General features: G+C 41.4%; 1 protein-coding gene across 6 annotated transcripts in view; it reads right to left on the bottom strand.

Annotated features, from left to right (window-relative positions):
• snta1 (syntrophin, alpha 1) overlaps positions 1-16070 on the bottom strand; it is a 55419-nt gene that overhangs the window by 4939 nt on the left and 34410 nt on the right. For 4 of the 6 annotated variants that reach the window (XR_015494331.1, XR_015494332.1, XR_015494333.1 and 1 more), the window contains exons 3-6: positions 7662-7842; positions 5791-5980; positions 4646-4767; positions 1006-1202 (exon numbers count right to left, since the gene is read on the bottom strand). Coding sequence is in view for 1 of the 6 variants with exons in the window: in XM_087258197.1 (XP_087114323.1) it covers positions 1006-1202; positions 4646-4767; positions 5791-5980; positions 7662-7842 (690 nt within the window). In the remaining 5 variants the exon portion in view is untranslated. Of the gene's footprint in view, positions 1-1005; positions 1446-1631; positions 2942-3807; positions 4768-5749; positions 5981-7661; positions 7843-16070 lie in introns of those variants that run through there. The other 2 variants (XR_015494334.1, XR_015494335.1) reach the window with 2 other exon arrangements.

The following is a 16070-nucleotide window of genomic DNA, read 5'->3' as shown; positions in this document are numbered from 1 at the left end:
TGTACTGGTTTTGGTGGTTTATGAGGTCTTTTTTGTATAATGACATGAGTATGAGAATCAGCACCTCCAAGTCCGAGGCCATGGTGCTCCACCGGAAAAAGGTGGTTTGCCATCTCCAGGTTGAAGGAAAGTCCTTACCCCAGGTGGAGGAGTTTAAGTATCTCGGGGTTTTGTTCACGAGTGAGGGAAGGATGGAGCGTGAGATTGACAGGCGGATCGGTGCAGCGGCAGCAGTGATGCGGTCGATGTACTACTCCGTTGTGGTGAAGAAGGAGCTGAGCCGAAAGGCAAAGCTTTCGATTTACCGGTCAATCTACGTTCCTACTCTCACCTATGGTCATGAGCTGTGGGTCATGACTGAAAGGACAAGATCTCGGATACAAGCGGCCGAAATGAGTTTCCTTCGAAGGGTGGCAGGGCGCACTCTTATGGATAGGGTGAGGAGCTCTGACACCCGGGAGGAGCTCGAAGTAGAGCCGCTGCTCCTCCACATCGAGAGAAGTCAGCTGAGGTGGCTCTGGCATCTGTTTCAGATGCCTCCTGGACGCCTTCCTAGGGAGGTGTTCCAGGCATGTCCCACCGGGAGGAGGCCTCGGGGAAGACCCAGGACACGCTGGAGGCACTATGTCTCTCGGCTGGCCTGGGAACGCCTCGGGATCCCCCCGGAGTAGCTGGAAGAAGTGTCTGGGGAGAGGGAAGTCTGGGGTTTTTCCGAAGACCCGGCCCCGGAAAAGCAGCAGAAGATGAATGAATGAATGAATGAGTATGACCTAATTGTACTCTATTAAGTTGGTTTATGAGAACAAGACTGATATCCTTGTAACTCAAAATGCTTAAACATCATGCTTAACGGGGTATTTTGACATAAAAAAGTTGAGGTTTCCTTTGAGGGTTGGTATAGGGCCATATAATAAGCAGTTTTTACAGTATAAAATACATCACGCTTATAGAGAGTCCCCATAAACTACCAACACCAACATGTGTGTGTGTGCGTGTGTTCAGTACCTGTAATGACCTCCTGCACGAGCTCTGCGGCGCTGTGGCATCCGTCCACCAGCAGGTGTGTCCAGCAGGAGAGGTCTTTAGCAGAGTCCACCCTGAACAGATGCGTCTCCACACCCTGCTTAGTGCCCAAACGCAGACCGAACGTCAGCTCTGAGTCATGGACAGAAGAGCTCTTACCCGGACCAGAGTGAACCAGCCTAATACACACAAACACACACACACACACACTCATTAATCATCGAGCTCAGAAAATCAGCAGATGTGGCTCTAGTGCATGGGGTGCCCAAACCTTTTCATATGAAGGGCCAAAACCAAATATCATTGATAGCCATGGGCCAACGATAAATATACCAAATTATTTTACATGTCATGGGTAATTTCCTAATTAATTTCATAATATTAAAAAAAAAGCAAAAGAAAGCATTACTTCTGTGGGTTTCCTCCGGGTGCTCTGGTTTTCCCCCACAAGTCCAAACACATGCACTGTAGGTGAATTGAGTAAGCTAAAATTGTCCACAGTGATTGTGTGTGAATGAGTGTGTATGGATGTTTCCCAGTGATGGGTTGCAGCTGGAAGGGCATCCGCTGCGTAAAACAGATGCTGGATAAGTTGGCGGTTCATTCCGCCGTGGCGACCCCATATTAATAAAGGGACTAAGCCAAAAAGAAATCGAATGAACAAATGAATGAGAAGGCATTACTTAGAATTGAATCAACTAATGCAGTATAACATTAATAACTTAACTTATTGCAATAAAAACATAAACAATCACATTTATAACACAGTGGAGGTTAATGCTGAATACAGTTCAATTCAACTCAATTCATCTGTATTTGTATGGCTTTTACAATAGCCCCTTTCACACATACACACCTTTCCGGAAAATTACCGGAAAGGTGTGTATGTGTGAACCATAGACTGTAAAATATATGGACGTAGTATCCGTGACGTCACCCATAGGTTTCTAAAGAGCGCAAAAGAAGCCACAAGTAGGCGTGGCCAACCGTCGCCATTTGGTTGACGCGTCATCACACCCACGGCGGGATACCAAACAAGGGCAAAGAGGCGGAGAGTGAGCGGAGCTACAGACACCTGCTGGCATTTTGCTTGGACCTGGTTCAGACGGTTCTGGAGCCTACAGCTAATTAATCTGTCAGATTCTGGAGTGCATTACAGCTCTAAATATAAATATAAATGATCTTAAATAAAACAAATACATGTATAGAGATGGTATATAAGTATAGAACTTTACTCACATGGGAAACGGAGGCCACGTGAATGGTTTGTGAGCACAATTAAGTGCACTCAGCATGCCATGCCATCTAATAATTGTAGGAAACAAGCCCAAAAGGCAGTTGACTGTGTAAAGCCACATAAAACAACACAGAAATACGATAAATATGCCGAGTTCAGTGGCTAATCTGCAGGATTCAGCTGAGGTGACGTGACGGCGACCAACGAGACCTAGCTGTCAATCAAGTGGCCACGCCCTTAATTATGCAAACTTAATATAACTTAATATAAAGGAAACGGATGAGTTATAAAAATATTCACCCCCTCACAGTTATCATGAAGGGTAATATTAGCTGTATTAACCAAAATCTTTGTTTGTCTCAGGCTGTAAACACCTTTTTTTCTGCTGTAAAGTTGGCCATTGTAACAGTGGGCTCAATTGAAATGTGCTCTGTTTTGGAGCCAGGAGCGGCCAGGACTGGCGGAATTTCAGATGAATTGCTGTTTTAGTTACTTCTGTATTGGCTTTCTGAGGGAGAGCGGGAGGTTGCCGCTTGGTGTGAACAGGCCCTTTTTGAAAATACCGGTAAATTCGTTCTGGCTATTTTCCGGAGAGAGAAGTTGTAACATTACCGGTAATTTGCCGGAATGCTGCGCTGTGTGAACACAAAAGGAAGATTGCCGGAAAGAGCGCGTGCACGTCTAGAACGTGCTGACGTGAGACGTCTGCTTTAGCCAATCACAACAGTCAGATGCATTCACGTCCGCACGGTTTATGAGAATAAAAGCCTTTGAATATTTTCCCAGACATATTTAGCTGCTAGATGTTAGTCAGATCACGTTTATATGTTCATCTTAATGCCAATCGTGTAAATAATTATCCATAAGATGTTTATGATAAGCCGTTGCTTGTTTACCTTCAAGCTTTGCGTGTGCCTGTGAAACAGCCTGTGAGCGCCTGCACACAAACATATTATGAACATCTCGACATGCGAAAGTGATCCTGCGAAAGTTGTTCACAATATTGATCATCCACAGAGTTTGTAATTTAGTCAAATGTTTACAAACACAAGCGCAGCCGTTTAAAGCTCATTTCTGGTTGATGATGTCAGAATTTACCGGTATTTTGGAATGGATGTGTGAATGTTCTTTTCCGGAAAATTTCCGTAACGTCCTCGCCTGTGTGAACAGCGCTTTTTTGAATATACCGGTAAAGTCGTTCCGGAAATTTTCCAGATATTTACCGGTATCACTGTGTGAAAGGGACTATAAACAATCACATTTATAACACAGTGGAGGTTAATGCTGAATACAGTTCAATTCAACTCAATTCATCTGTATTTGTATGGCGCTTTTACAATAGCCCCTTTCACACATACACACCTTTCCGGAAAATTACCAGCAATTTTCCGGAAAGGTGTGTATGTGTGAACAGGCCCTTTTTGAAAATACCGGTAAATTCATTCTGGCTATTTTCCGGAGAGAGAAGTTGTAACATTACTGGCAATTTGCCGGAATGCTGCGCTGTGTGAACACAGAGGGAAGATTTCCGGAAAGAGCGCGTGCACGTCTAGAACGTGCTGATGTGAAACGTCTGCTTTAGCCAATCACAACAGTCAGACGCATTCACGTCCGCACGGTTTATGAGAATAAAAGCCTTTGAATATTTTCCCAGACACATTCAGCTGCTAGAAATTAGTCTGATAACGTTTATTCGTTCATCTTAATGCCAACCGTGTAAATAATTATCCATAAGATGTTTATGATAAGCCGTTGCTTGTTTGCCTTCAAGCTTTGCGTGTGCCCATGAAACAGCGGGTGAGCGCCAGCACACAAACATATCGCGTACATCTAGACATGCGGAAGTGTTTCTCTATATGTTTTCATCGAAGTTGTTCACAATACTGATCCATCCACAGAGTTTGTGATGTAGTCAAATGTTTACAAATACAAGCGCAGCCGTTTAGAGCTCATTTCTGGTTAATGATGTCAGAATTTACCTGTCAGCCAATCAGAGCAGTGGGTGTTTACTTCTGTCTACAATTGGCCATGCCCATTCGAACCAAGCAGTCTGATGAGCGTCAACATAGTTAATGACTATTAAATGATGATGTTTTTTCTTTATCTTGTAAATATCTTCATTAGCGGTCCTCAGAGAGCAGCACAAAACATAACATAACATTAAAGGAAGGGTTAAAAGGGTTATGAACTACCTCTGCTTGAGGGTTAAGATTTGGTTTTAGGTCAACGTTATAGTACGGGATAAGGTCGGTTGTTAGGCAGAGATTACATTGTGTCAATACATTGTTACACAAAAGATAGCTATGCAACTGAGTGTGTGTGTGTGTGTGTGTGTGTGTGTGTGTGTGTGTGTGTGTGTGTGTGTGTGTGTGTGTGTGTGTGTACCTGGTGGTGATGAGTGGGTAGCTCTTGTCTGGGCTGTTCAGTGTCTCTTTGCTGTCTGGTAAAGCCCCGTATAGCAGCAGATCTCTGTCCGTCAACACTGCCAGAATTGGCCGCTCTGAACCCTACACACACACACACACACACACACAGGCAGACAGACACACACTCATCAGAACCAGCATTATCTCATTATGTGTTTGTGAGTGATTATTTGTATCTGTGTGTGTGTGTGTGTGTGTGTGTGTGTGTGTGTGTGTGTGTGTGTGTGTGTGTGTGTGTGTGTGTGTGTGTGTGTGTGTAGTGTGTGCAAGTCTATGATGGGGTTTGTTTGTGTCTGTGTGCATAAGAAAGAGTGTGTACAGTATGCGTCTGTGTGTGTTTGTATATATGTGTTCATATATATGCATACATATATGTGTGTGAGTTTGGTCCTGGTATTCATGACATAATGGGGGTTACCAAATGTCCCCACAAGTATATTAATACCAGTTAACAGTTGACCCGGGGTGGGGGTTTGGTCCTAATGAGGATAAGGGCTCATGAATCACACAGAATGAAGTATTTTTTGACAAATCAGAAAGCAAACAAAGCATAGTAAGTAAGTGAGTGTTTGTGTGTGTATTCGTTACCTTGTGAGGACAAAATGTCCCCACAAATATAGTGATACCAGTAAATTCTACCCTTGTGGGGACAATATTTTAGTCTTATTCATTCATATTCTTTTTGGCTTAGTCCCTTTTTTTTCTGGGGTCACCACAGCGGAATGAACCCCCAACTTATCCAGCATATATACGCAGTGGATGCCCTTCCAGCTGCAACTCATCACTGGGAAACATTTATACACTCTCATTCACACATACACTATGGACAATTTAGCTTACCCAATTCACCTGTACCGCATGTCTTTGGACTTGTGGGGGAAACCGGAGCATGCGGAGGAAACCCACGCAAACACAGGGAGAACATGCAAACTCCACACAGAAATGCCAGCTGAACCAGCCGAGGCTCAAACCAGCGCCATTCTTGCTGTGAGGCAATCATGCTACCCACTGCGCCAAGGTGATGCCATTTTTTAGTTAATGGTTTACATTAAGTCTATGGGACTTCCTCATAAATGTAGTTATTCAAGTGTGTGTGCGTATCACCTGCTCAATGATCCAGCCGATGTGTATGATGTTCAGGCTGGGCTGCAGTGTTTTGAGCTCATCTTTAGCAGTGTTCAGTAATGCTGCGCTGCTGCTCTGGATGCTGTTATACCAGGCCTGAGCCATGGCGTGATCTTTAGCCCGCAAAAACACAGACGTCTTCCTGTCTGAGGAAACCACCTCGAAATACCTGCAGAATAAAGAGCAACCACCACAACATTATAAACCTCACATCAGAAACTCCACAACTCTTTTTCACACCTGTACAGCAGAGTTACGCACTAAAGGATGTGCTAGATGTAGTTGAAGAATTATTAGCCCTCCTAAATATTTTTCCCCATTTTCTGATTAACAGGGGAGTAACGGCCACTTTATTAGGTACACCTGACTAGTACTGTGTTGGACCCCCTTTTGCCTTAAGATCTGCTTTAATCCTTCATGGCAGAGATTCAAAAAGGTGCTGGAAATATTCCTCAGAGATTTTGCTCCATATTGACATGATAGCATCACACAGTTGCTGCAGATTTGTCGGCTGCACATCCATAATGCCAATCTCCCGTTCCACCACATCCCAAAGGTGCTCTATTGGATTGAGTTCTGGTGACTGTGGAGGCCATTTGAGTACAGTGAACTCATTGTCATGTTCAAGAAACCAGTCTGAGATGATTCACGCTTTATGACATGGTGTGTTATCCTGCTGGAAGTAGCCATCAGAAGATGGAGACACAAATAAAGGGATGCACATGGTCAGCAGCAATACTCAGGTAGGCTGTGGCGTTGATGCTTAATTGGTACTAATGTGCCCAAAGTGTGCCAAGAAAATCTCTCCCACACCATTACACCACCACCACCAGCCTGAATCGTTGATACAAGGCAGGATGGATCCATGCTTTCATGTTGTTGACGCCAAATTCTGACCCGACCATCCGAATGTGACAGCAGAAATGGAGACTCATCAGAGCAGGCAACGCTTCTCCAATCTTCTATTGTCCAGTTTTGTTGAGTCTGTGTGAATTGTAGCCTCAGTTTCCTGTTCTTAGCTGACAGGAGCGGCACCCGGTGTGGTTTTCTGCTGCTGTAGCCCATCCGCCTCAAGGTTGGACGTGTTGTGTGTTCAGAGATGCTCTTCTGCAGAGCTCAAATGTATCGAGTGCTTATTTGAGTTGCTGTCGCCTTTCTATCAGCTGGAACCAGTCTGGCCATTCTCCTCTGACCTCTGGCATAAACAAGGCATTTGCGCCCACAGAACTGCCGCTCACTGAAAATTTCCTCTTTGTCAGACCATTCTCTGTAAACTCTTCAGATGGTTGTGTATGAAAATCCCAGTAGATCAGCAGTTTCTGAAATATTCAGAGCAGCCCGTCTGGAACCAACAGCCATGCCACATTCAAAGTCACTTAAATCCCCTTTCTTCCGCATTCTGATGCTCAGTTTGAACTGCAGCAGATCGTCTTGACCATGTCTACCAGCCTAAATGAGTTGCTGCCATGTGATTGGCTGATTAGAAATTTGTGATAACAAGTAGTTGGACAGGTGTACCTAATAAAGTGGCCGGTTAGTGTATATAAATAAATATCTAAAATATTCATATAAAAATATCTGCTTATTCTCATGAAGTGTTTTTTGATTATTCATATGTACTCACAAGCACATAATTCTCAATTCTTAAAAATGTAGCCCCAACCCATGGGAAATGCAATAAATAATATAATTAATTCTTGTTAACTTCCGGCTGCAGCCATCCTTCAGAGCCTACTAGTAAGTGCAGAGGGCCCCTACTGGCCCATATCTATCAGCTGATAACCACTGATAATACCCATTTAATAGAGTGATAACATCAAGTTTACTGGTGTGCGTGAATGTGTGTGTACCTGTCCTCTGGGTCAGGCGGGCACTGTTTGCGGGTCACGTGGCACATGCGCAGTGGGATGGTTCTGGTCTCCTTCAGCGCAGGATCCGTCTGTTTCTGAGGCGTCGCTGGTGGAGAATCCAGCACCGGTGGCCCCGTCGACCCACCCTTAAAAAACGCCGACATCTCCTTAATGTACTTCACTACAGAGACAGAGAGAAAGAGAAAGACACTATCACTGCTAATATAAAGCTCGTATGAAGTGCTTTGAAATGTGCATTTTTTATTCGATGTTTAACAATCTAATGAGGATAATAATGAGGAGGGCGGGGCATAGGGTAGCTCATCCTCTTTTTATAAAACAACTAATAGTGTTAATAACAGCCAATGAGAAGAAAAGGGCAGGGCATGTCAGATACTATGGAGCATTTTGATTGGTCAGAAGATTTGATGAGAAAGTATGAGGTCATGTTAAAAAAATCATTATATATAATCAGTGCTTAATTTGTGAATTGCGAGGTCCTGGAATGTTGCGCAGGAAAGTGTTGTTGATGGTTGGTGTGGTGGATGACTGGGGTGGGGGGGGATGGGGGGGTTGCGGGTGTTGCAGACGAAAGTGAAGAGGGTTGGGGAGTCGCGGAAGAAAGTGAAAGTGAACAGCGGACAGGGGAGGAGGGCGGTTGAAGTGGGAGATCGGTAAAATGAGGTGCCGGATCCGATTTCAGGGGTGCCGGATCCGGAATGTTCCGCACAAATTAAGCCCTGTATATATATAGTTTTGCATATATGCGTTAATGCATGCAATTAATTTAAAATAATTAACGCGTAAAAAAAATTTACGCAATTGCAGTTTTTTTTTTCCTGTTGTGTTCGATGTGAGTTCAACATGCAAAGAAAAATGGATATGACCAAGGAAGCACATTTCGAAGGCAAGTTTCAGTATAAAACAATTAATGTCGCATCACCAGGCTCTCCAGCGTTTCCTCCAGAGTTTCATGCAATTTCAAGTGTTTCATTTTTAACTTTCAACTTCTGTTTTAATGGAGTTTGATACCGCATGGCGAACGGAAAGAAAAAGCATTTCGGGACTCAGTGGTCCTTTAAAGTAATCAAAAATCACTGCTTACATGGTAGACTTTTAATGAGAGTGTTATCTTAAACATAATAAAATCGGAGTATTGGTGTACAATGTTTTATTAAGTTTGATGTGGTTCCCCCTTAAACGCAAGTGTCTGCTTCGCGTTGTTGTGTCAGAATCCTTGTAAAGTATAGCCATACTTTAGAACGCTTAGTTTAAGCAAATTTGATGAACGTGATCATGCGTGTTGAATCGGAGGGGGAGTCGCTCCGCCTGCCCTGTCCTGCCCGCGTTGTGTGTGTGTTTGTGTGTGTCTGTGTTTGTGCGCAAGTGCAAGCAGGAGCACGTGTCTTAGCAACAAACCTGCTTAAACGTCGTTGTCTGTAGCCACAAAATCGTAAAGTTACGAATTGCCGTGAGATTGCGTTGCACTCTCAGCTCATATCGTTCAAAAGAAAAGGTCCACATTGTCCCCCGATAATGTCAACACACTGGACTGTCTTAGCAACTGGATAAATGTAAAGAAGGACTGAGCAAAATTGTTTCTACTTTATAATTAATTTTTACTAACAGCAATACAACTTTACAATGAGTACAATTGTTTGTATTCAATGCTTTATTATTACTATAAATTTCCACATCTGCAGTGCCTGTATTTTATTATTTTATTTTATTTTATTTTTTGCAGTCCACTTAGAATCCAACTTGGAAATCAATTTTTTTCTTTATTGGCATTGATTGTTTTAAAATTCAAATGTCATTAACATGCCTGTGTTTTTATTTCTGTAATAAATATGGCTGTCAAGCCAGGATCTTGATGGTATATATATATATACTGTATATATATATATATATATATATATATATATATATATATATATATATATATATATATATATATATATATATATATATATATGCTATATTTACAAAAAAAACCTTACAAAAACAATAAAATGTCAACAGCACAAAACAAAATGACTAAAGCTAAGAAATTACATTTAATTAAATACTATTTAATAGTTAAATCATATTATTTTAAGATAATAAAATAAAAGACATTAGGTACAAAACACTGTGGATTATGAGCAGTACAGGATGCTATTTAGAGCACAGTCTTGAGGACAGAACCACAAAACCCTGAAACCTTGATGATTAAAGCAGACCGGCTATAAATGGAGAGAAGAGACACGCCCACTGATTGAAAAACTGTGGATGAAAGAGGAAGTTCTGTGCACTATAAATAAAAACATTTCCAATAGGAAAGAACTGCTCAGTGTGTTTAATGCTGGAGATTCAAACCAGAGTCAAGCACTGATGCTCTTCACTTATTTCTACATTTAACATGCACGGAAAAAAAAAATAAATGCATGCAGACAGAAATGATTAGAGGACACTATCACAATCATTAACCTCTTAACTCTTTCCCCGACTTTTTGAATATAGATATGAAAATGACTCAGAGACTTACTTTACAACTTGTAAAAAGGGCTCCTTTGCAATAATAGGTCCCCTTAAAAAAGGTCTATAGAGTTATCAGGCCCAAACTGTAACTAACATGCACAGAGAAATATAAGTACAATTCTAAATACTGTTATTTACTCAACATTTGACCTTCAGAGGTTGACATTCAGAGGCTGAGGGTATTTTAATAAAACTGAAATGTCACAGCGGTTCAATTCAATTTAAAAGGTCAGAGCACTGTAATTGTGGAGTAAAATGTAGAGGTCAAAATGACAGCGAGTGAATAAAGTGTCCTGATCTACTTCACTACACTGATTTAAAGGTGCAGTATGTAAGTTTGACACCCAGTGGTTGTACTAGGAATTGCATTGCACATTTTTACTCGGCTCCTCTGACGAGTGCATGCAGGTTGCCAGATTGACTTGAGTGTGCCTGACTATCAAGCCTAAAGGCTGATTTAAGGCTTATTTGAACCGTTTTCAAACTAAAAGTAATGACACGCGATATAATATAACCAGCTCACCTTATGTTTACACTCCTAATATTTATATTATTTTCTAATTCATAACCTCCTCACGTGGAACTCTGAATCTGCGTCTCATATCGGAGTCTACTACTGTCCACCGGAGGTTGCATTTCAGTCACTGTCTCATGCTTTGAGAACCTTTCTGACTAAATGAATTAAATTTGCTGTTTTCCATGAAGGCAACTCGGGGTGCTGAAATATAATTGGCTAAACTGGCAGTGGGCGGGTTAAATGACCAAAACAAAGACAGCCATTCCGGCACGTAACTCACATGTTCAAAGCAGAATATGACTTTGCATATTAGCATATTTGCATATTAGCATATTTGCATAGAATATGCATTGTTTTCCAGATTAACAAGAATGTTCACTGAGCATGTCTCTGAAATATCTGCAAACATATGATGGTATTTTTATGCTTTAGAAGTGTCAAAAACCTACATCAGCACCATAAAGATTGAGCATCTTTTATCAGTATGTAAATATAAATTAGATTGTAAATATAATATTTAGAGAGATACATTTATATTTAAGAGGTAAGCAGAGTTTAAGTCAAAATTATATGCCCTCTTGTGAAATGTTAATTCTTTTAAAATGACTTCAACTGTATCGATATATACATTTATATAATAAACATAAATACAACTTTATCATTTATATTTTTGTGATTTATTGCTCTAAATTAGGGAAAAAGAGTAAAATATGAACATATACATTTAAAGTATAAAAATAAATAAGTTAAATTTAGCTAAAATAAATTAAATTAAAGTAAATTAAAAGAAAAGAAAAAAGAGAAAATTTAAAAATAAAATAAAATAAAATTAAAATTGAAATTAAATGATATAAAATAAAATAAATTAATATAAAATGAAAAAATGTAATTAAATTAAATTAAATAGAAAATTTTTATAAAATAAATTAAAATAAATGTAAATAAAATGAAAACTGTAAATTAAATTAAACATTAAATTAAAATAAAATACATTAAAATAAAATGAAAAATTTTTATTAAATTAAATTAAGTTAAAATTTAAATAAAATAAATTAAAATGAATTAAAATTAAATTAAAAATTAAATTAAATTAAATTAAAAATTAAATTAAAATAAAATAAAACGAAATGAAAAAATGTAATTAAATGAAAAATTAAATTAAATTTAATTTAATTTAAAATTACACAGTAAATTATTTACTATAAGACATTTGAAAGAAAAAAAACATTTACAATTTCATAATACTCAGTGTTTTAAGTTAACGTATTAGCCATTCATCATCCCTGCTCATTGAACACGCGCACACGCACACACGCAAGGCAGTGAACAAGAAAACCCCATTCATATTGAACACACATGGTCAGTGGTTCAGTGGTCTACTTACCTAACACACACATACAAATTCTCTCTCTCACACACACACACACACACACACACACACACACACACACACACACATACACACACACACACACACACACACACACACACACACACACACACACACACACACACACACACACACACTCACTCACTCACTCACTCACACACACTCACATACACTCACACACACACACTCACACTCACACACACACACACACACACACACACACACACACACACACACACACACACACACACACACACACACACACACACAGGCTGGTTTTAAATAGAAGACGCCACTATGGAGGGTAGATTAAGTTTCACTGTAGAAGCTGAAGTGTCTCTCCCTCTGTCTCTGTCTGTGTGTCTTAGAATAGAGCTCATCTGAGCACAAACACACTTCACAGAGTCAGCACATACAGAACACACACACACACACAAACACACATCTGTCTCACGCTATAAATACATTTACAGAATGCAGACACTGTGGGCCTCACACACACACACACACACACACACACACACACACACACACACACACACACACACACACACACACACACACAAAAACTGTCTGTTTTCACAAGTGTCCGAATTGCTCAATCCTCCACCTGCTGACCACACACACACACACACACAGACACACAGACACACAGACACACACACTTACTCAGCAGACCTCACACACACTATTCGAAGGTGGCAAACTCAACATTACATCACATTCTTTCACCAAAGCTGATTACAAACACAGTAAAGAGTTTTCATTCATTCGCTTTCAGCTTAGTCCCTTTATTAATCCGGGGACACCACAGCGGAATGAACCGCCAACTCATCCAGCATATGTTTTACGCAGCGGATTCCCTTCCAGCTGCAACCCATCTCTGGAAAACATCCATACACACTCATACACACTCATACACTATAGCGCATGTCTTTGTAAAATGTACCGACAGTTTATTGCAAGGTGTGTGTAGCGTAATATACAACACCAACACAGACATTATAGTACTGCAAACTATTACACATGTTCATAAAAGTCATGTTTTCCAACATTTCAAGGTTAAAAGTTGTTGGAGGAGATCAAGATCCCATAATGCAATTGAAAGGTAGGGATGTAATGATTAACCGGCTTCTCAACACCGCGTTTCTGCACGAAACAAAACTGCTGCAACTAAACGTTGTGCAAACTGTGCACGAGTGTAAAGTTCCCAGCTTCTACACAATACCCACACACACTGGATTAGGCTGTTTTTACTATGGCTGAGGCTATTAACTAAGGGCCATTCACATATCCAGTCTTTTGCGCGCGCAAGTTTGTTATGTACAATGTAGGGGAGCCATTTTCGTTTTAAATGTGTATTAAATATTTTTCTAGAACATATAAATTTTAATATAAAAAATTACAATTTTTTAATATAAAAAATATAAAGTTTTTGGAGTGTTATATTAAAGTTTTTTGTTAGATAAGCTCCCGATTAGGCTTCACTACTGACTAATCTAATGTACATGCACAAATATAATATTGTAGAGCTTCCTATTTAAAATATGAATTTAAAAGAGAATATATTACATTCATTCGTTTTTTTTCTTGTCGTCTTACCGTACGTTCACACTGAAAGCGGCGAGAGCGTCCAAGGTCGCTCTGGCCGCCCTGGCGACACCGCTGTCTGCCTTCAGCTCCGGCGGCGAGAGCGTCAAAACTCGCTACATTGATCTCGTACTTAAAGGAGCCGTTGCAGCATATCAGTTATATTCCTGCATAAAACATGTTTCTAGCGTGAAAATGTTGCGCACTTCTTATCAAATTCATATAACAATGGAAGATCAAGTTGCGTGTGGTGTGGCATTGCTCTATTTATCCAATATGTGTCCATATGTCTGAAATATCCTGAAGCAGCAGTACTGTTTTGTACTGTCACATCGCGTGAGATTCCCTCTTTTTTAAGATAAATTTATATATCATTAATGAACATCAGTAACTTATTTAATGTATGTTCCTGTTAGAAAACATTGTAAATAATTGGAAATCCGGCGACCGCAATAATCAAACCCTTGGGAACAACTGTGGTCGGAACCAAAGTTCACAGGTCTGTGTTCTCTGAACTGCTATCAAGCGTTGGACGTCTTCATTCTGATTGCTTGCCGCCGAACCGCGTCATAGCTCATTACCATAAAGTTGACTTCAGTTCAACTCTCCTCGACGCTCACGCCGGCGAAGACGCGCCGCGCTGCTCCTCGTCGCCTATCGCCGCCAGCTCTCATTGAAAATGAATGACTTCCGGCTACTTTGAAGCTCTCGCCGCTTTCGGTGTGAACGTACGGTTATGCTGCGTTCACACCAGACGCGGCACACGCGTCAAGCGCGAGTGATTTACATGTTAAGTCAATGCAAACGCGCGAATAGACATCCTGCGAGAGGGTGCTCGCTGCAGAGCCATTTGAGGAGAGCTGAGCTCCAGCGAGGGGGAGCATGAGCTGTCGCTCCTCCTCCTGTAAGCTGTTTTAATGCGTACACCAACCCCACCCCTAACCCTACCCCCAGTGACATCACTCGTAGAAGAAGTGCAAAAAAGGTGGAGCTCAAGCTTAAGCTCCCCCTCTCTGGAGCTCAGCTCTCCTCAAATGGCTCTGCAGCGAGCACCTCTTGCATCCTGCGGATGGGCGTTTTGCGCGTTTGACGCGCTTAACGAGCGTTTCACGCAAATCTCTCGAATTGGAAAATCTGAACTGCAGCGTACATTCGCGCCGCGTTAACCAATCAGAAGCTTGCTCTTGTGGGGGCGTGATTGTGACGTAGAACCTGTTGTCGGTGTTCCGAGGGAAATCCTCCAGCCTTCACAGACAACAGTTCATCAAACTGGGCTTGGCTCAGTCAGAAGCACCGCTGAAAGCCTCCATCATCCAGGTTCAGTTTCTGGAGGAGTTTATGAGCTCACAGAGCTGGATGCACCTCTGAAAGGATGTAGTGGACTCAGACACGACCCTAAACGTATCAACGCTGTTTTTCAGTCTTCATAAAGCACATAAACACTGTTATTTTCTTCATAAAATCCATGTTAGCCATTTAGCTATGAAGCTAGAGTCACCAAGCAGACAGAAGCCCTGCCCATCACGCGAATCCGCGTCTGTTCTGAAGTGAATTTGACACGCGACTGAAGCGGGGTTTGACGCACGAATGAAGCGAGTAAACTCAAATGTTCACGCGGCTATTTACGCGCGAATAGCGAGATTTATCCGCGCGTTCCGCGTCTGGTGTGAACACAGCATTAGTCCCCTTATTAATCCGCCAACTTATCCAGCATGTTTTTACGCAGCGGATGCCCTTCCAGCCGCAACCCATCTCTGGGAAACATCCACACACACACTCATTCACACACACTCATACACTACGGAAACCGGCGAGCCAGGGAAAACCCACGTGAGCACGGGGAGAATGTGCAAACTCCACACAGAAACGTCGGCTGGCTTGGTAAGGACTAGAACCAGTGACGTTCTTGCTGTGAGGCAACGGTGCTAACCACTGGACCACCGTGCCGCCCATCTAGAAAAGAAGGAGTAGGGGTGGAAGAGAAGATTCTTCAAAATGAAGATGGCTGTTATATGGAACTCAGGGTATTTATAGTGGCTTAGGAATCGTCTGATTGGTCAATCATACATTGGATAATGCAAGACCAGCCGCAAGCAATCATAAGCACGTGATCCTCTCCAAATATTTTCAAGAGTTCACACTTAGCTAATGATTGATTATAAGGCTTGTTTGGCATGCTGTCCTGGGAAAGAGCCCTGAGCTCATAAGATCCTCGAGCACAGGGCTCCCTCCAAGCGAGAGGGGAGTTTGAGCTCAGGTAGATCAGGAGAACTCCCCTGCTGTAGTTGCTAATGAATATATAGTGATTGCTCTTAAGAGATAACTACTTACTAGGTGCATGTCTATGGTGCCGATTTGGATTAGTCAATTAACTTGCATGTTTTTAGACGGT

The sequence above is a fragment of the Danio rerio genome, chromosome 6 (genome assembly GCF_052040795.2).
Source record: "Danio rerio strain M-AB ecotype USA chromosome 6, GRCz13ab, whole genome shotgun sequence".
Taxonomy (NCBI): domain Eukaryota; kingdom Metazoa; phylum Chordata; class Actinopteri; order Cypriniformes; family Danionidae; genus Danio; species Danio rerio.
This window is presented reverse-complemented; position numbering and strand designations above follow the sequence as displayed.